Source organism: Hyperolius riggenbachi, chromosome 9 (assembly GCF_040937935.1).
Source record: "Hyperolius riggenbachi isolate aHypRig1 chromosome 9, aHypRig1.pri, whole genome shotgun sequence".
Lineage (NCBI taxonomy): Eukaryota > Metazoa > Chordata > Amphibia > Anura > Hyperoliidae > Hyperolius > Hyperolius riggenbachi.
This window is the reverse complement of record NC_090654.1, coordinates 6,728,158-6,750,104: the sequence shown is the minus strand read 5'-3', so window position 1 is coordinate 6,750,104 and position 21,947 is coordinate 6,728,158. Positions and strand designations below refer to the sequence as shown.

The following is a 21,947-nucleotide window of genomic DNA, read 5'->3' as shown; positions in this document are numbered from 1 at the left end:
ACTGTCCTCAGAGGAGCTCACAATCTAATCTCTACCATAGTCATAGTGTAATGTCCTACCATATTATTATTATGTATTTATAGCACTGACATCTTCTGCAGCACATTACAGAATACATAGTCATGTCACTGACTGTCCTCAGAGGAGCTCACAATCTAATCCTACCATAGTCATAGTGTAATGTCCTACCATATTATTATTATGTATTTATAGCACTGACATCTTCTGCAGCAAATTACAGAGTACATAGTCATGTCACTGACTGTCCTCAGAGGAGCTCACACTCTAATCCTACCATAATCATAGTCTAATGTCCTACCATATTATTATTATTATGTATTTATAGCACTGACCTCTTCTGCAGCACATTACAGAGTACATAGTCACGTCACTGACTGTCCTCAGAGGAGCTCACAGTGTAATCCTTGCCATAGTCATAGTCTAATGTCCTACCATATTATTATTATGTACTTATATAGCACTGACATCTTCTGCAGCACATTACAGAGTACATAGTCATGTCACTGACTGTCCTCAGAGGAGCTCACAATCTAATCCTACCATAGTCATAGTCTAATGTCCTACCATATTATTATTATGTATTTATATAGCACTGACATCTTCTGCAGCACTTTACACAGTACATAGTCATGTCACTGACTGTCCTCAGAAGAGCTCACAATGTAAGCCTACCATAGTCATAGTCTAATGTCCTCCCATATTATTATTATGTATTTATACAGCACTGACATATTTTGCAGCACATTACAGAATACATAGTCATGTCACTGACTGTCCTCAGAGGAGCTCACAATCTAATCCTACCATAGTCATAGTCTAATGTCCTACCATATTATTATTATGTATTTATATAGCACTGACATCTTCTGAAGCACATTACAGAGTACATAGTCATGTCACTGACTGTCCTCAGAGGAGCTCACAATCTAATCCTGCCATAGTCATAGTCTAATGTCCTACCATATTATTATTTTGTATTTATATAGCACTGATATCTTCTGCAGCACATTACAGAGTACATAGTCATGTCACTGACTGTCCTCAGAGGAGCTCACAATCTAATCTCTACCATAGTCATAGTGTAATGTCCTACCATATTATTATTATGTATTTATAGCACTGACATCTTCTGCAGCACATTACAGAATACATAGTCATGTCACTGACTGTCCTCAGAGGAGCTCACAATCTAATCCTACCATAGTCATAGTCTAATGTCCTACCATATTATTATTATGTATTTATATAGCACTGACATCTTCTGCAGCACTTTACACAGTACATAGTCATGTCACTGACTGTCCTCAGAAGAGCTCACAATGTAAGCCTACCATAGTCATAGTCTAATGTCCTCCCATATTATTATTATGTATTTATACAGCACTGACATATTTTGCAGCACATTACAGAATACATAGTCATGTCACTGACTGTCCTCAGAGGAGCTCACAATCTAATCCTACCATAGTCATAGTCTAATGTCCTACCATATTATTATTATGTATTTATATAGCACTGACATCTTCTGAAGCACATTACAGAGTACATAGTCATGTCACTGACTGTCCTCAGAGGAGCTCACAATCTAATCCTGCCATAGTCATAGTCTAATGTCCTACCATATTATTATTTTGTATTTATATAGCACTGATATCTTCTGCAGCACATTACAGAGTACATAGTCATGTCACTGACTGTCCTCAGAGGAGCTCACAATCTAATCTCTACCATAGTCATAGTGTAATGTCCTACCATATTATTATTATGTATTTATAGCACTGACATCTTCTGCAGCACATTACAGAATACATAGTCATGTCACTGACTGTCCTCAGAGGAGCTCACAATCTAATCCTACCATAGTCATGGCGTCAATTCACCAGAGAGGATTTACTAAGAGAAAAAAAGTAGATAGTTTATCTCATGAGGTATTTTAACACTCTGGAGTCAATTCACCAGTGTGAGAGGACAGAGAGAAAAGTGTTGGATAGCAGGGGATAATGGAGAGATATGCATGAGGAAAGTGTGAGAAAGCAGAGAGTTAGGTCATCGGTATTAATGATTTACATGGGATACTTTTCCTCTCTGTAAGCTTGAAAGTGAAGCATTGTGGGTAGGAGGCGGAGTTTTACCACTACGTGACCAGAGTAATCCCGCCTTTTACTGCCGGATCATATCATAAATCATATCACGAGTGAGTCTGAACTTCCTCACCACCTCTGTCTCAGTAAAATTATCAAGAACTGTTCTCTCACGAAAATTATGAGGGGCGATTAAACAGACCCTCCTCCTACGCCTTCATCTCCTCATAATAGAAGCAAGCTCTAAGGGCCCATTCACACTAGAAATCGCTAAATGCTAACACAAAACGCTGAGCGTTTTTCTGGCGTTTTTTCCTAGCGATTTTTCACTGTATAGAGAGCGTTTTTCCAGCGATTAGCGTTTTGAGATTTCTAGTTCAATTTAAATACTTTAAGGGCCCATTCACACCTGAGCGGGAATTGCACGATTCCCGCTCACGGCAAACCGCTAGCGGTTCTGCAAGAACCGCTACACAATGTAGCGAGTGGCAGTGTTCTCACTGCCGCGGTTGCGGTTAGCGATAACCGAAACCACGCTGCATGCAGCGGTTTCCCGGCGACGAGCGTTCCGAGCTGTGCACGCTAATCGCGATCGCTCCAAACCCGCCGCAGTGTCCAGTGATTTTTCCGCACTGATCGCGGGAAAATCACTCCAGCAGAGTTCTGCGGTTTCAAGTGTGAACGGGCCCTTATTGAAACGCTAATCACTCCAGAATCGCTCAGAAAACGCTGCAGGCAACGCGTTTGCGTTTCAGCAAATCGCTAAACGCTTAGATGAGAACACTTCCATACACTTTCATTGTGCACACGTTTTTCAAATCGCTAGCGATTTTCAGCAAAGCTGAAATCGCTCTGAAAATGCACAAGTGTGAATGGGCCCTAAGGCCTAGTGCACACTAGAGCGGTTCGGCTGCGTTTTGCGATCCGCTTGCGGCTGCGGATACGCTTGGGTAATGTATCTCAATGGGCTGGTGCACACCAGAGCGGGAGGCGGTTTGCAGAAACGCATACTCCCAGGCTGCTGCAGATTTTGGATTGCGGAGGCGTTTCTGCCTCAATGTTAAGTATAGGAAAAACGCAAACCGCTCTGAAAAACGGCACTTCAGAGCGGTTTGCCAGGCGGTTTTTGTTACAGTAGCTGTTCAGTAACAGCTTTACTGTAACAATACATGAAATCTACTACACCAAAAACGCTTCACAAAACCGCAAAACGCTAGCTGAAACGCTACAGAAAAAGAAGAAAAAGCGTTTCAAAATCTGCTAGCATTTTGCGGATCTGCTAGCGGTTTTTGGTGTGCACCAGGCCTAACAGAGTAAGCTCAAAAGGCTCCATCTTCCACAGCAGCAGCTGCTGTGTGAAAACCACGATATCTCCAGGTTCATTCAGGGGATAAAGAGATGAAAAAATAACGAATGGCCACACCCCCTTTCTTCCCTGGTGAATTGTGATTTGGAGAAAAACTAACTACTAACTATCACATATTTATCTCATACTTATCTCACATTTATCTCTTGCATTTCTCTCTGTCGATATTTTCCCCTATACTTCTGGAGAATTGCTATTTGGAGATATCACAGGAGGTAAATTACCTCCCAAGAGATAAATAGGTTGGTAACCTCTGGTGAATTGATGCCTATGTCTACAGTGCGCTGTTCATATTGAGTGTATTTCTTTAGTCCATAGAATGACTGTTTAGCCGTCTTTTATATCATTTTACTTTGCTTAGGACAGCACATTAAGTTTAGTTGTGCCTATATTATACATCCGGGTTTATTACATTCCTGTTGTTTATGTCATGAGCTGAATCCAGGTTTATCAGCAGATCCTGGAACAATGGGGGGCTGTCTGGTGGGCGTACAGATGGCGTCTCGTGTGTTTGCGTTGGGCGCACTAAACGCTTTGTGCGTTCGTCCGTCATGAATGTGTGTGATGGCATAATGGAGCAGCAATTGTCAGGCTGAGGGACCAGCTGGTAGACCCGTGCTGTCGATGACCCCCATATAATAAGATGTCTCTGAAGGACTCATTGCTTGGGACTGCCTGACCTCGTTACAGAACAGCTGAGGAAGGTTCAGGAGCATAAAATGAACGAGGACAATTGTGTCAGGAACAGGAAATGTCACGTCCGTACAAATGGTTACAAAGCCAAAACAATAATTAGCAAAATAATAAAAAGGGGGCTGATTGTAGAATGAACAGTGAAAATGAATAAGGACCTTTTCCACAAGAATATTACATTTGGCATGGGTGGGTTTTTTTGTGTGCAAATTTTGGCGTTATTTTATGCACATTTTTATGCAAATTTTCACATGCGGCTAGCATAATTGGCAGTCATTACCTGGGAAACGCATGCCTGGTGTGAAAGTCTGCAGTAAGCTGTGCAATTTTTCTTCCTGATCGGGGGGGGGGGGGGGGGGGGGGAGGGGGGTGCTGCAGAAAATGCATCCATTGGAAACCTGCCATTGCTTTCAGTACTGATGTGGATTTTTGCTAATTTGAATTCACGTAAAGCTGCGGAGGGACGAGTGTCATGGCGATATCCTATATTCCGAAATACGCATCGCATTTCACTAAGAACATTAAAATGCCTCAGTAACACTTCATAGGATGAATGCAAAGCACTGAGCTGAGCTGGTTTATTATAAATCGCACTAACATTATAAATGCGAAAGTTTGGATGTTTGTTACTCGATCATGCAACAACGGCTGAACGGATATGAATGAAATTGGGCACACACATAGTACATTACCTGGAATAACATATAGGATACTTTTTATTCCCATAACCAAAAAGGGGGCGGAGACAAATACAAATTTCACTGGGAAAATGTAACCTGCAGCCATTCTTACACTGTTAATGGCAGGGTTCTCAAACTTTGCACAGTTGGTTACTGGGTGACTGGGATTAATATTCAGAAAAGTGGGTGGAGTCTATAAAAGCCAATCAAAATTAACCTATTGATTTTCATGGGGAATACATACATTGCTGCCATTCTTGCACTGTTAATGGCACAAGCCTCAAACCTGCTACAGTTGGTCACTGGGTGACTGGCGCTCAAATTCAGAAAAGGAGGTGGAGCCACAAACAGGTAATCAGATTTGCTTCATTTTAATGCAAATTATTGATGCCAAAGACCACAAATCTCACAAACTTGGTCAGTGAGTAATTGTATGTTAGGGTTAGAAAAAGTGGGTGGAGCCAACACCAGCCAAATACATACCCGGGCAACGCCGGGCAATCAGCTAGTATGTAATAAATACCAGCTTACTTGTTTCATATCCATGTTTTCTGCCATAGGCCCCCCTGAGCTAAACGCAGCTCCTAAACGTGGGAGGGATTCAACAAAGCCGGCGACTTTTCCCATGTTTCCTCTAGAGCAAAAAAGAAAAAAAAGGTTAGTTAAAGCAGACCTGAACTCAGAACCTCCTCTCTGCTGTAGAATATAAGCAACAGCATAAACACAAACATTTCAATAAATAAAAACATTTCTTTGTTACAGCTTACAAAGAAAGCTGGTCTGTTCAACAAATAGTAGACTCCTATCAGAATTTAGACTGTTTGGCCTGTCTGGGTAATTGTACCTGACTCCTCCTCACTGCTTATTTTCAATAACATTACAGTACAAGATGGCTTGTTTGTCAGTGGTGTATGTTATATCACTGAAGTTACACAATGAGGTTGGGAAGATGTTTGTGTTATATCAATACACAATGATGATTTAATAATAACGAATAATAATGATAAGAATGTTTGCTACAGTCAGAATAGGCCACACCTGATTCCATTTCTCATCTTTGTTGTTCAGTATTTAATCCTGACCTGTTGTATTCTTCTGCGCCCTCTGCTGGTGCGGCTGGGAACTGCACTCTCTGCATTCTCATCCGCATAGGGTCTGCAACTCATGAGTGTCAACTGAGAATGCAGGGGCGTATCTGGGTAATATAGCGCCTATGGCAAAAACTTAAATTGTGCCCCATATCCATTTGCGCACCATATCCAATTGTGCCCCATATGCTTACTGAAGGTGTATTGATATCCAGAGGTGTCCACCCCAGTATTGATATCCCCGAAGTGCACCCCAGTATATGTAGTGAGAATTAGCTCCCCAGTATTGTTAATCAGACGTAGCCCCCAGCATAGGTCACCAGATTTAGCCCCCCAAGTATAAGATACGAGCTGCATTTATCAGTATGGTGGAGGAGCATGTGGGAGGAAGGAGCAGCCATGGGCGCCCATGGTGTTGTGGTGCCCATGGCACAAGCCATGCCTGCACCCCTCTAGATACGCCTCTGTGAGAATGTGTGTAAAACAATGGCAAATCGAATTGAATCAAATCCCGATCGGATATGTCGGATCGTAAATAGAAACGTAATCGAATCGTATCGTGTAGATTTGGCTTTAAAGAGAATCTGTACTCTGAAATTCTTACAATAAAAAGCATACCATTCTATTCATTATGTGCTCCTGGTCCCCTCTGTGCTGTTTCTGCCATTCTCTGCTGCAAACCTGGCTTGTAATTGCCAGTTTTAGGCAGTGTTTACAAACAAACTAACCAGCTTCTAATAGGCTCAGCTAAGCAGAGTGTGTTAGTCACACAGAGCCTGCAGGGGGTGTGTACAGCTTCTAGCTAATCACAAGCAGCCCTGCACATTCCAGTCTGACTGCCTCAGCCTGACTGTGCCGACTATAGAGAGAAGATTAGATCATATAACAGAGATAACACAGCTACTGTGCAATTAGGAAAAGCTGCAGTAAGCCAGACCACATTAGAAAAGGCATAGGAACTTATAGCATAGAAGAAATAAAGATAAACAATTTGTTACAGAGTCTCTTTAAGGTGGCCGTTAACAATACAATTTGTCAAACGATCGTTTACGAACGATTCTGCGCATGAACGACTGGATGTGATCATTTGGGACCACTAATGGACAAAAATCTCCTAACCAATCTGATCAGGTTAATGAAGTCGATCCGATTTTTGGATCGATCCTGTCAATCTGATTGGATAGGAGATTTAGTGGCCCCAAACGATCAATTCCGATTGTGTGTGAGCCTCTAGTCTATTTACTACTGATTGACCACACTGTTCTTGATTACCCGATAAAGTTGATTGCTTAATCTTTCCGTGGAAAATCAAGGAATGTGTGGGCACTTTTAGATTGTAAGCTCTTTCGAGTGCGGTACCTTCTGCGTCATGTCTCAGGCTAGTAATCTGCAGCTTGGTTTATTATTATTTAGTATTTATATAGCTCTGATATATTACGCAGCGCTGTACAGGGTATATTGTATTGTCACTGACTGTCCTCAGAGGGGCTCACTAAACTATCTAATCCATATAATAGTCCTACGTCTATGTATGTATCGTGTGGTGTACGTATCATAGTCTAGGGCCAGTTTAGGGGGAAGCCAATTAACTTATTTGTATGTTTTTTTTTGGGATGTGGGAGGAAGCCGTAGTGACTGGAGGAAACCCATGCAGATTCTGGGAGATACAGATTGCGCCCTGGCTGGGATTCAAACCGAGTCCCCAGCGCTGTAAGGCGAGAGCGCTAACCACTACACCGCTGTGCTGTGAGTGTGTAATGTGCCGGTGCTACATTAATAATCTGATCCCGCAGGCTTGCGGCAGGTCATAGTTCCATCACTTCACCAGCAGCCGGTTTCATTGATTGGCCATGTGAATGTCTGTGTGGCCCGCGGGCCGGTAACCCCCAGGCCAGCCGCTCCTCCAGGCCAGGGCTGGTTCTTGGGCAGTGCGAGCAGGGCGGCCACCCTGAGCGCAGGCAGGCAAGTAGAAGGGGGGCGCAGGCAGAAGGACGTAATCGCTAGGGTGATAATGTGCGGTGCAACCAAATGGAAGAAGAAAGATTATTAGCGCGATCACCTTCCTTCACTCCTCTTGGGCTGCCTGCGTCAGGCATAAAGTCATCATCACGTCACCACCACGTGATGACACCTGATGTCCTGTAGCGGTACTGCAGGCTGTCAGTGCGCGGTGCCCATGGAGGAGTCGGCTTTCCAGGCTCTCTTCGCCTGTGTGTTTTCCTGGTCCCTGCTTCCTCCTGGATGAGCGGCTGGTTACTAGTAAGCAGGCAGATCCACCTGTGGCTGTGTGACCGTCACTAAAGTGTAAGGGTTTGCGAGTCCACGGGGGTGGGGGGGGGGGGGGGGGGGAAGGAGGCGCAATTTTTACACCCTCGACCTGGATGCAATTTAGCGTAGAAACTGCTGTGCTCCAGGAGCTTATCTCTCTCCATCGCTGCACGAGCCCCAAGCAACAGAATTATATCTCACTAAAAGGCTACTGGCCGCCCCGGAGCTGCTGCTTGTCAGGAAGAATATCGCTGGGCGATGAGGAATGCCGCAGCTTAACCACTTCCCAATCCGAGGGTTACCGTATATACTCGCATACAAGCGGAATTTTTGACCCCCAAAAAGGGGGCCAAAAGTTGGGGGGTCAGCTTGTATGCGAGTCTTGGGTGGTGGTGGGTGGTGGTGGTACACTTATACGCATGATAGAGAGCAGAGCAAGAGGGGCACCCGGATTAGAGGAGGCGGCCGCGGGGAAGGGGGGGGGGGGGGGTTATCACTATACTGGGCACTATACTGGCTATACTGGGCACTATACTAGCTATACTGGGGCACTATACTAGCTATACTGGGCACTATACTAGCTATACTGGGGCACTATACTAGCTATACTGGGGCACTATACTAGCTATACTGGGGCACTATACTGACTATACTGGGCACTATACTGGCTATACTGGGCACTATACTAGCTATACTGGGCACTATACTAGCTATACTGGGCACTATACTGGCTATACTGAGGCACTATACTAGCTATACTGGGACACACTGGGGGGCTGCACCAATCCAGCATTTCCTACTAGCTATACTGGGCGCTATACTGGACACTTTACTGGCTATACTGGGCACTTTACTAGCTATACTGGGCACTATACTAGCTATACTGCTATACTGGGCACTATACTAGCTATACTGGGCACTATACTAGCTATACTGGGCACTATACTAGCTATACTGGGGCACTATACTAGCTATACTGGGCACTATACTGACTATACTGGGCACTATACTGGCTATACTGGGCACTATACTAGCTATACTGGGCACTATACTAGCTATACTGGGCACTATACTAGCTATACTGGGCACTATACTAGCTATACTGGGCACTATACTAGCTATACTGGGCACTATACTGATTATACTGGGCACTATACTAGCTATACTGGGACACACTGGGGGGGCTGCACCAATCCAGCATTTCCTACCCTCGGCTTATATGGGGGTCAATCATTTTTCCCTGTTTTTTTAGGTAAAAGTTGGGGGGTCGGCTTATATGCGAGTATATACGGGTGTATTTTTTACATTGTTTAATTTTATAAGCATTTTCCATGGGTGAAAATAGGCACAAATGTCGAACATGCAAATTTTTTCATTTTTTACCCTTCCTAATTTTCACAAGACAAGGGTCACAGTTTTAAAACATCTCAAAATATATTGTTTGGCTTATCCCGGTTAAAATGGTAACACATATGTAATATTTCATCACTAGTTGGGCAATTAGTACACATGTGCGTCTGTAGCGAATGGATGCGATCGCTATGGTGCATCATTTAGGGACCTCAATGCTGTACAGATACATTGCTGGGCAACAGCACAGTGATGTGTCTATACGGTGTTGGGTCCCCAAACTGTGGCCCTAGCGATAGCATCCGATTTCTATGGGTGGCAGCCATTACAGGTGACCATGAACCTTAAGGCTGAGAATAGGTGGTTAATTGGTTAGGGCTTAGCACTTCACTACGATAAAAATAAAAATACTATATTTTTTAGTGTGACACTGCCACTTTTTTTTTTTTTAATTGTTCAACTTTCCCCCCTAAGTTTTCATGAATGGTTGCTGCTGTTTGCTATGCCAGCAATCATTCACTCTTGAATGGGTACATGATGAGCTCATACACACAAGTGCATATATCCACGTGTGGGAGCACAGCATGCATGTGGACAGTTATTTTACATCCAAGAACCCACAGGGGGACTTAGTCAGATGGTAAATGAATGTCCAAGAAGTGAGAACTACATGAAGACTGCCATATGTATTTCCTGTTAAGCAATAGCAGTTGCCTGGCAGCCCTGCTGATCTCTTTGACTGCAGTAGTGTCTGAATCACACACCAGAAACAAGCATGCAGCTAATCCAGTCACACTTCAGTCAGAGTATACACCTCGATCCTCCCCCTGTATATGCCTCAATCCTCCTCTTGTATAGACCTCGATCCTCCCCAGTATAGGCCTCGATCCTCCCACCATATAGGCCTCGATCCCCAGTATAGGCCTCGATCCTCCCACCATATAGGCCTCGATCCCCATATAGGCCCTTGATCCTCCCCCGTATAGGCTTCGATCCTCCCCCCGTATAGGCTTCGATCCTCCCTCTATATAGACCTCAATCCTCCCCAGTATAGGCCTCGATCCTTCCCCCATATAGGCATCGATCCCCCCCCCCGTATATAGGCCGCGATCCTCCCCTGTATAGACCTCAAATCTCCCTCCCCGTATTAGGCCTCAAATCTCCCTCCCCGTATAGGCCTCAAACCTCCCTCCCCGTATAGACCTCGATCCTCCCCCTGTATAGGCCTCGATCCTCCCCCGCATAGACCTCGATCTCCCCCCCCCCCCCTTATAGGCCTCTATCCTCCCCTCGTATAGGCCTCTATCCTCCCCCCGTATAGGCCTCAATCCTCCCTCCCCGTATAGACCTTGATCCTCCCCCGTATAGGCCTCAATCCTCCCCTGTATAGGCCTCGATCCTCCCCCCGTATAGGCCTCGATCCCCCCCCCCCCCGTATAGGCCTCGATCCTCCCACTGTATAGGCCTCCATCCTCCCCCGCATAGACCTCGATCTTCCCCCCCCCTTATAGGCCTCTATCCTCCCCTCGTATAGGCCTCTATCCTCCCCTCGTATAGGCCTCTATCCTCCCCCCGTATAGGCCTCAATCCTCCCTCCCCGTATAGACCTTGATCCTCCCCCGTATAGGCCTCAATCCTCCCCCCGTATAGGCCTCGATTCCCCCCCCCCCCCCGTATAGGCCTCGATCCTCCCACTGTATAGGCCTTGATCCTCCCCTGTATAGACCTCGATCTTCTCCCCCTTACAGGCCTCAATCCTCCCTTCGTATAGGCCTCTATCCTTTCCCCGTATAGACCTCGATTCTCCCCCTGTATAGGCCTTGATCCTCCCCCTTATAGACCGCAATCTTCCCCCTTATAGGCCTCAATCCTCCCCTCGTATAGGCCTCTATCCTCCCCCCGTATAGGCCTCTATCCTCCCCCGTATAGGCCTCTATCCTCCCCCCGTATAAGCCCTCAATCCTCCCTCCCCGTATAGACCTCGATCCTCCCCCTGTATAGACCTCGATCCTCCCCCTGTATAGCCTCGATCCTCCCCCTGTATAGGCCTCGATCCTCCCCCGTATAGACCTCGATCTTCCCCCCCCTTATAGGCCTCAATCCTCCCCTCATATAGGCCTCTATCCTCCCCCCGTATATGCCTCAATCCTCCCTCCCCGTATAGACCTCGATCCTCCCCTGTATAGGCCTCAATCCTCCCCCGTATAGGCCTCAATCCTCCCCCTGTATAGGCCTTAATCCTCCCCCTGTATAGACTTCAATCCTCCCCTGTATAGACTTCGATCCTCCCCTCGTATAAGCATACGATCTGACCCCGTCACCTTAGCTTGGAGCTAATGGGAATCTCTGCTGTCTTTGACACCCATAAAGGATGAAGATTATTGCTGGCGTTTAAGAGAGTGCAGAGGCCAGGTCGTACACAAGACCTGAGATTATGAGAGTGCAGAGGCCAGGTCGTACACAAGACCTGAGATTATGAGAGTGCAGAGGCCAAGGGCGTACACAAGACCTGAGATTATGAGAGTGCAGAGTTCAGGGCGTACACAAGACCTGAGATTATGAGAGCGCTGAGTCCAGGGCGTACACAAGACCTGAGATTATGAGAGCGCAGAGTCCAGGGCGTACACAAGACCTGAGATTATGAGAGCGCAGAGTCCAGGGCGTACACAAGACGGAATATTATGCTGTAGGCTGTAATGCGTTGTCTGTAACCCCCCCTTTACCTTGTATGCCCAATAAATCTTTCCAAGCCACTCAGAATTTCCTGCTGTTTGAATATTTCAGTTGTTGCAGCGTTGCCTAGTAACCGCACAACGCGCATTCCCCTGGCTACCGCTGCTAACGGCTACAGCTAGGAGGACGCCGCTCACCATCACTGCCACTCGCGGGTTGACTCGGCGTCCCCTATACATACCTGGACCAACGCCATCTAATGAAGGAGCCTGTGCCGCCTCCCCTGGGGGACGCTACATCTGGCCACCTCCGTGAGAGCCTGGTCCCTGGCTGGCCTGAAGGGACACGTCTTCTCTGGCTGGTTTCTGCAAACAGCCACACCTGAACCAGGTGACAATGTCCTGGGCAATATACAGCGTGACATATCATTCACAGAGCGCTCTTCTCTCTTTCTCTGTCGTTTATCTACATAGTGGAATATAAAGCTGCCTATATTGGGACCGCCAGATCACACCCCCAAAGGGGATTTTTCCAAATCCCATCCTTTTAGTATAGGTGCACACATAGCAGAAACGCTAGCGTTGTGATAAAGGCTGCGTTTTTGCTGGAAATATAAATCTACGGGCTACAGGAAAAAACGCATATGCGTTTTATATGCGTGCATTTTCAAAAACGCTGGAGTTATTGTATATTGTGCAAAAATGCACATTATGAAAGTCAATAGGAACGCAATGGTATACGGTTTCCATGTATTTTACATAAGTTTTTATATGCGTTTTTTTGATGCATTTCCACTTCCTGTTGTCTTCCTAGTGATTTGCATAAATGGAAATATAAAAACGCATATGCGTTTTGTATATGCAAACCGCAAACACATTAAAACACACATAAAACGCTTGGAAAACGCATCTGCGATAAAAAAAATACAAACGCACAAAAAACGCAGCAAAAATGCACAAAAACCGCACACAACATAAAATGAAAACATGACATAAAACGCAGCCTTTCGTGTTATGTCATGTTATGTGTTATGTGTGCACCCGGCCTTAAACTGAGAAACAGGCATAAAATAACCTATAGGCGTAGTAGCATTTAATCCATCATCAATAATAACCAATGATCAGGGGAAATTAGGGGAGTTCCATCTGAGCGCAGTGACCCAGATTACGGTTCATAGGAAATACCTGCAAACTTCTGTAAAGATTCTAGGGAAATCTTTATTCAGCGCAAAGAGCAATAACAAAAGGGTAAACTCAGGTTATTGGTGCACCTTTCATCTGATGCTAAAGTCTTAAAGGACAACTGAAGTGAGAGGGAAATGGGGGCTGCCATATTTATTTCCTTTTAAGCAATACCGGTTGCCTGGCTGTCCTGCTGATCCTCTGCCTCTAATACATTTAGCAATAACCCCTGAACAAGCATGCAGCAGATCAGGTGCTCTGACTGAAGTGTGCCTGGATTAGCTGCATGCTTGTTTCTGGTGTGTGATTCAGACACTACTGCAGCCAAAGAGATCAGCAGGACAGCCAGGCAACTGGTATTGTTTAACAGGAAACACATATGGCATCCTTCATATAATCTCACTTTAGTTTTTCATAATTTCATTTTTTTATTTGAATCTATTAAAGAAATGATCTATTTCAAGGTGTAGCCAGTTAGGAATTTCTGTAACTGTTAGGAAGTTTAAAGAGGAACTCCAGTGAAAATAATGTAATAAAAAAAAGTGCTTCATTTTTACAATAATTATGTATAAATGATTGAGTCAGTGTTTGCCCATTGTAAAATCTTTCCTCTCCCGATTTACATTCTGACATTTATTACATGGTGACATTGTTACTGTGGGTAGGTTATGTAGCTGCTGCTAGCTGTTTTGGCTGTTACAGACAGCTGTAAGCAGCTATTTCCTGTCTCTGAACATTGTTACATTGTGGCAGTTTGCCAGGAGCACCACGGTCCTTAGAGCTTCTTGTGGGAGGGGTTTCACCACAATATCAGTCATACAGCACCCCCTGATGGTATGTTTTTGAAATGCAATGTATTTCTCATGTAAAAGGGGGTATCAGCTACTGATTGGGATAAAGTTAAATTCTTGGTTGGAGTTCCTCTTTAAGTTTTGCTATACAACCATAGCAACAGTACAGGGTTTGGTGTACACATTGGTACCACACCCCAGATTGGTAAAAAAAAACAACCCAGATGCCCATCTTCCTGCGTGGGGAATTGGATACGCAGTGTCCAGACCTTTTCCTGGCCAGGCTGTTTTACCCTTTTCTGTAACAGGTGCTGATATTTGTATGAATAAATAAAAACAAGGAAACAGGCAAGATAAAATCTGTGCAGTGTAAATCGTTGACCTTTGAGGAGATTATATAGATTTTGCTGAAGTGAGATTTCATTTAAAAATACCACAGGAGATGCCTGGAGGCTGAAGCCTACACCCTGCCGAAAAATGACAAGCTTTTACATAATGGTTTTAGGGAGGTATTAAGGACACCTGAAGTGACATGTGACATGATGAGGTAGACATGGGTATGTACAGTGCCTAGCACACAAATAACTATGCTGTGTTTCTTTTTTCTTTCTCTGCCTGAAAGAGTTAAATATCAGGTATGTGCGTGGCTGACTCAGTCCTGACTCTGACAGGAAGTGACTACAGTGTGACCCTCACTGACAACAAATTCCCATTTTTATCTCTTTCTTGCTCTCAGAAGCCATTTTCTGCTAGGAAAGTGTTTTATAGTTGGAATTTCTTATCGGTGCAAATGATCGATTGGGAAAAATGGGAAATCTCGGTTGTAAGGGGCTTGATCCGGTGCACGGCAGTAACTGCATTAGATATCCCAGCGACTGACAGACCCCTGGACAGTGTCCCCCAGGTGTATAAGAGCAATCTGTTGGAAATCGGTGTGTAGTGTATGGATTCAATTCAGATTCATTCCGATAAGGATCTGTCAGATCGAGCGATGTATAGCCACCTTAATAGTTGTAACCACAGCCCCTGAACAAGCATGCAGCAGATCAGGTGCTCTAACTGAAGTGTGACTGCATTAGCTGCATGCTTGTTTCTGGTGTGATTCAGACATTACAGCACCCAAAGAGATCAGCGAGGCAGCCAAGCAACTGGTATTGTTTAACAGGAAATAAACATGGCAGCTTCTGTATCCCTCTTATTTCAGGGGTGCTTTAATGCATCATCTGTAGTATGTGAGGTGTGACATGTTTTAGTAAACAGTGGAAATGGAACAGCTGTCATTAGTGCGGTTATCGCCATCAGTGATCCCTGCACGATATACGCCGAGAAAGGCTTAAATTACATCCATCTTAGTGACCTGCCAACGCTCCTATCGGGTGACAAGAGAGGGAGATCCAGCCTTGTGACAAGAGACACACAGCTAAGTGCAGAGCGAGTGGCAGCCTCTGTGCAGAGTATTCCTGCGTGCTCTGGAGGGGGGGGGGGGGGGTTATATGTTTATAAGGGAACTATTATGCAGCACTGTAAAGCCAAATCCCATAATGTTTTGCCAGTTGGGGCCAGTCGGCGCATGTGCAGTGCGGCTGTGTGCAAACTTCATCTCGCTCCTGCAACGGGGAGCGTTCTGCGCAGGTGTAGAGTGCTCCTGGCCATGGGAGTGCGGCCGCGCATGTGCAGTGCGCCCTGACTCGCCAAACTTACGGGGCTGTTAGTGGGAGAAGAAGGCGGAGGAAGACAGCATGATAGCACGGTGGGGTACGCATGCGCAGTGCGCCTTGACTCGCCAAACTTATGGGGCTGATAATGGGAGGAGAAGGCGGAGGAAGACAGCATGGTAGCGCGGTGGGGTACGCATGCGCAGTGCGCCCTGACTCGCCAAACTTTAAGTTAACTTTACACTTTAAGAGTGACCCAGCCCACGGATTAACATGAGTTCTCAGTTTTCCTCAGCAGAAAACACGCACGAAAGCCGATAAGTGTGACCCCAGCCTCACTGGAAGAATTATCCAGCATTTTCCTGAATGTTTTATTAATATTTAGTAATTTATATAGCGCCTACATCTTCCGCAGCGCTGTACATGGTATCTTGTCTTGTTACTAACTGTCCCTCAGAGGAGCTCACAATCTAATCCCTTCCATAGTCACATGTCTATGTTTATATCCTGTAGTGTATGTATCATAGTCTAGGGCCAATTTAGGGGAAGCCAATTAACTTATGTGCATGTTTTTGGGATGTGAGAGGAAACTGGAGTGCCCGGAGGAAACCCACACAGACACGGAGAGAACATACAGTACAATTTCCATACAGATAGTGCCCTGACTGGGAATTCAACCGGGGACCCAGCGCTGCAAGGCGAGAGCACTAACCACTACAGCACTGTGCTCAGACCCCTTCCTGTAATGCTGGACTCTGTCTTCAGCGCTTGCGCCTGTTCTGCTTGTTCTGTTACCTCTCTGCCTGCCTCCGATGATTCTGTACACCACTATGCTCAGACCCCTTCCTGTAATGCAGGACTCTGTCTTCAGCGCTTGCGCCTGTTCTGCTTGTTCTGTTACCTCTCTGCCTGCCTCCGATGATTCTGTACACCACTATGCTCAGACCCCTTCCTGTAATGCAGGACTCTGTCTTCAGCGCTTGCGCCTGTCCTGCTTGTTCGGTTGCCTCTCTACCTGCCTCCGATGATTCTGTACACCACTATGCTCAGACCCCTTCCTGTAATGCAGGACTCTATCTTCAGCGCTTGCACCTGTCCTGCTTGTTCTGTTGTGCAGGACTCTGTCTTCAGCGCTTGCGTCTGTCCTGCTTGTTCTGTTGCCTCTCTACCTGCCTCCGATGATTCTGTACACCACTATGCTCAGACCCCTTCCTGTAATGCAGGACTGTCTTCAGCGCTTGCGCCTGTCCTGCTTGTTCTGTTGCCTCTCTGCCTGCCTCCGATGATTCTGTACACCACTATGCTCAGACCCCTTCCTGTAATGCAGGACTGTCTTCAGCGCTTGCGCCTGTCCTGCTTGTTCTGTTGCCTCTCTACCTGCCTCCGATGATTCTGTACACCACTATGCTCAGACCCCTTCCTGTAATGCAGGACTGTCTTCAGCGCTTGCGCCTGTCCTGCTTGTTCTGTTGCCTCTCTGCCTGCCTCCGATGATTCTGTACACCACTATGCTCAGACCCCTTCCTGTAATGCAGGACTCTGTCTCCAGCGCTTGCGCCTGTCCTGCTTGTTCTGTTGCCTCTCTGCCTGCCTCCGATGATTCTGTACACGACAAGGGAAGTCTAGAGTCTTATTATTATCTGTGTTATGTAGCTTGTGCTGCTCCTCTGCTGACGCAGGCAATTAAGAGCAGCATTTAATATTTCCGTTTAACTTGCTGTGTTTGCTGAATAAACACTTTTATTTTTGGCAGCGCCGGCGACAGTGGAGAAGTTATAATTTAGCTGCAGAGAGATTTCAGGGCTTGGAAGAGAAACACTGAGGAATAAATTATATAACAGGGGATCGAGGGCGATAGGGTTTCACCGAGTCCTCTTCTCCGGCTAATAGGGCAGGAAATAAATACTGAGCTGTTGTGTGTCTTTGTGGTCCAGCTGCAAATCCACCAGAAGTTACGGTGAAACTGAAGGAGAAGAAAACAAAAAAATTAAAAATTATACATACAGTATGTAAAACTGAGACCTGACAGACAAATACAACTAAACTACAAGGAAAGGTATAAGTATGTGGCAGAGCCTGGCATACACTTTCAATTATGATTGGCCAATCACTGACCAATGTTACCACCTCCATGCAGCATGAGGGTTTACGTACACAATCTGCTCATAGTATCCAATATCTGTTGACCCTCAAACTACAAGATTGGTCAGCGATTGGCCAATCATAATTGAAAGTGTGTACCAGACTTAAAATGAAGGTCCGAGGTGATTAAGAAAACAAAAATCTACTTACCTGGGGCTTCCTCTGGCCCTTTGCAGCCCTCCTGTGCCCTCGCTGCAGCTCCGCTCTCCGCCGGTGGCCCGTGACCCCCTCTGGTACAAGATGCCTTCTGCTGCTACGCCAGCGGTTCTGGGAGTCGCGCTGACGTCATCCGGACTGTACTGTGCAGGCGCAGTAGTTCAGGCGCAGTACAGTCCGGATGACGTCAGTGCGACTCTGTGAGCCGCACGCTAGAGCGCAGTAGATGCAGACCTGGCGAGGTCAGCATCTGCAGGGGAGGGGGACTGAGAGCCACCGGAGCTGCGGCGAGGGCAGAGGACAGCTGCCAGGGGCTGCAGGAAGCACCAGGTAAGTGGATTTTTGGTTTTTAAGCACCCCGGACAATCCCTTTAAGAGAGCGCCCACACATGTAATTGTGATTGGCCAATGACTGATCAATTTTACCATCTACATGCAGTATGAGCGTTACTTACACAATCTGTTCATAATATTCCAAATGTATCCAGCTTGATTATGCAATCTTACTTGCAACCACCCCTCTTGTAGACTCGAACAGTCTCTATTTTGACCTATGACACTGTATTGTTATCAAATCATTTGCATGATCTTGTTTTGTTGTGAGTTTCCGTATGTTCTACCTGTATGTTAACCCATTTATCTATTGTGCAGCGCTGCGTAAGATGTTGGCGCTTTATACATACAATAAATAATAATATGCTGACCCTCATATTACATGGCGACGCTGTTTTTTTTTTTATCTCTTATCTTTCGAGTCAGTGTTGCGGCGTGCATGCGTGGAGGCATATTTTTTTTCCAGTACACTTCCGCACAATTCATATTTCCAGGACAGGAAGTGAGCGCTAGAAACCGTCACTTCCTGCTTGGCCAGAAAGGGGGGTTACCGCGTATTAACGTGGAAATCCCCAAAGGCTATTTTTAGCATTGCAATCATCCGATCACACCTCAGTCATTTCAGTAGGATTGTCACATAGTCGGCTCGCATTATAAGGCCAGAAATATTACTTTAAAAGAAATCTCATATAACAAAATTAAACATATAACAAATTTTGAATGAATATTTCCGATATAAGACAGTGAAAACATTTTAAAGGGAACCTGAGGTGACAGGGATATGGAGGCTGACATATTACCTTGTAAACAATGCCAGTTGCCTGGCTGTCCTGCTGATCATCTGGCATAAGCAGTGTGAGTCAAAACCCTGGAACAAGCATATAGCTAATCCAGTAAAAGTTGAGTCAGAGCACCTGATCTGCTGCATGCTTGTTCAGGGGCTATGGCTCCAAGTATTAGAGACAAAGGACCAGCAGGGCTGTCAGGCAATTGGTATTGGATAAAAGGAAATAAATATGGCAGCCTCCATATCACTCTCACCTCGGGATCCCTTTAAACAGAGAAGGGGTGAGGAGAGGGCTGTCTGGTGGCAGCAGCATATTCAGCCAGGGCTAGGCACCAGTGATGGGGTTAGGTAAGGGTTGGGGAGGAGCCAAGAATTGAGGTTATAGTTAGGCTAGATCTGGGGGTTTTGGGGAAACTATACAACTAATTACAAGGAGGTTGAGTAGATAGTTTTGGTGGAGGGGGGGGGGGGGTGTTAGGTTTAGGCAGCAGGTAGTGTGATGTGGGGGGAGTTTAGGTTTAGGCATTAGGTAGGTAGCTTGTGCGGGGGGGGGGGGGGGTTGGGTTTAAGGTTTTAGGCGTTGGTAGGTATTTGGGGGGGTTAAAGGTTGGGCATTAGGTAGGAAGTTTTTGCGTGGGGGGAGTTTAGGTTTAGGCAGCAGGTAGGTAGTTTGTGCAGTGAAGGGTTAGGGTTAGGAATGGACAGTGGGGGGTTCTGTGTGAGAGTAAGGTTAGGTTTGGCCATATTAAAATATCGATATTTAATACCCATATTTTATTATCGCTCAAATTTCCATACACCTTTATTTAACGTACGCGTCTGTGGGAAGGTATATCTGCGTTCCTGCGCTACATTTCATGCATTGCAGTTAGTTCATTCATCCCTCCATATCCAGCTCACCTATAGAGACAAACCAATGTCCTCCCAGCCTCCATTACTTTCCCTGCTGCTCCTAATACCTCCATAAAGCTATAAAAGTGCAACCTACTTAGCTGCTTATAAACAAAGCGGAGGCGTCATCTACACACACAAATTATCCAGACATCGAGGCCGAGCCTCCTCTATACAAACAGCGCTTATGGGGAGGATGAGAACGAGCCTTTGTCCCTCTCCGCCGGCAGTGGAAGAGTTAACGCGCCGTCTCGTAAAACCAGTTCTAAGGAAGTCCTGACACGTATGGAATGTAAAGCTGTCGGCACGGTACAGTACACGAACGTGGGATTCTCCGGCGAGGGGGGGTTCTGTGTGCCTCGCGCCGTTCTGCGACTTTTTTACGTCACGCGCGGAAGAATCGCGGGGAACCACGGCCGCAGGGCACGGACCAGCGCGTCTCTCCTGCCGCCCATTTAATGGGATTCTTCCAATTCATTAGCCACGTAGGTTTATTGCTTTCGGGATGCGGCGTATGGCGTGACTCTATGGAAGCGATATCATTATTTATCCTCGACGTTCATTGTTCTTGTGTTTGTCCTTCTGTAATCCAACACTCGTCCTTGACTTCTGTAGAAGAAGCTCGGGGACTTCAAGAATTTGGTTTGAAAAAAACAAAAACAAATAGCACCATCAACATTTTTTTGAAGGTCTCCATTCCTCCAGCAATGGCCATTGTGTAGTCATTTTCCCGGCATGAAATCCTTGTGGTGTCTTCAGATTAGGTCTTGTAAACACTTGAGACACTGCAAGCAGTTTAATTCCATTAAGTAACCATCCTCGTCGTGAAGCAAAGGCTGGTTTAATTCCATTATGTCACGTGCTGCATCATCTGTTTTCGTACAGTTCGCCTTCCAGTCGCTTAAGCCTCGGAATATGTCTTGCCGGGATGCGGAGCCCTTTGACCTTGCAATAAGGTATGCTTAATGTCTGCCATCGCCAATGAGGTTGGGAAGGACTGTGGTCCTTGCGGACGAGCTATCGAGCGGCGGAATCCGGCCGGCCCAGCCCTTCGGCGGAGCGTTAGGTAAATTGTGCTGATCAGTACAGTACGGTGTATCCTGCATGTTGCACGACAATGAGGGACTGACATTAGCTGCATCCTCCCGTAGCAGCAGAAGGGCTTTGTGTCTCCTGTGTCATTACGGAATATCGCTGCATAGTGACACAGCTCCCACCTGGCAGACCGAGTCCTCCGTCTCCCCGGCCGGCTTCTCCGCAGATGGAATCGGAGGTAGGTGACTGATGCAGTGCAGGACGGGCTGCCGCAGGAGATAGACCATCATTTAACCAGGCAGTTTAGCAGTGGTGGATGTCTGCAATCTTTGTTGTCTTGCGTGTCGTAGGCTGAGACTCATCGTTGTGAGGATGGAGAGCATTGTTGTTCGTTGGTTAACCCTTGTCTGGCTGGTGGCGTAGACTGGGGTCTGTCGAGATGTCTACAGAATAGATCTGCCTTTGTGTCGGGGTTACAGGAATCAGTATGATTATTTTAGGCCTCTTGGGCGGTAGGATTTCAGAAACTGGTCCAACAATTCTCATTTTTGAGTCATCAGTTTATAGAAATAAGCCTCTCTTGTGTACAGCTGTGTGTGTTTGTAAGAAAGGGAATCTTCCTTCTTAGCATGACAGATATTGAAGGTGTGTGAGTTAATAACTGGCTAGATTATGGAGCAGACAGGATTGAGGCTATCCTTATAGTGGTGGCTCACCGGTAAATTATACAGAAGAACGTAGCTTTGTAAGTTGAGC

General features: G+C 46.0%; 1 protein-coding gene across 14 annotated transcripts in view; it reads left to right on the top strand.

Moving 5' to 3' along the window:
- Window positions 1-21,947, top strand: part of IQSEC1 (IQ motif and Sec7 domain ArfGEF 1) — a 1,051,066-nt gene that overhangs the window by 860,584 nt on the left and 168,535 nt on the right. Inside the window, exon 1 of one of the 14 annotated variants that reach the window (XM_068251855.1) lies at window positions 21,047-21,112. The exons of 12 other annotated variants lie outside the window; for them this stretch is intronic. In XM_068251855.1, coding sequence (XP_068107956.1) covers window positions 21,072-21,112 — 41 coding nt within the window. In that variant the 5' untranslated portion in view covers window positions 21,047-21,071. Of the gene's footprint in view, window positions 1-21,046; window positions 21,113-21,155; window positions 21,223-21,947 lie in introns of those variants that run through there. One more of the 14 variants, XM_068251856.1, reaches the window with a different exon arrangement.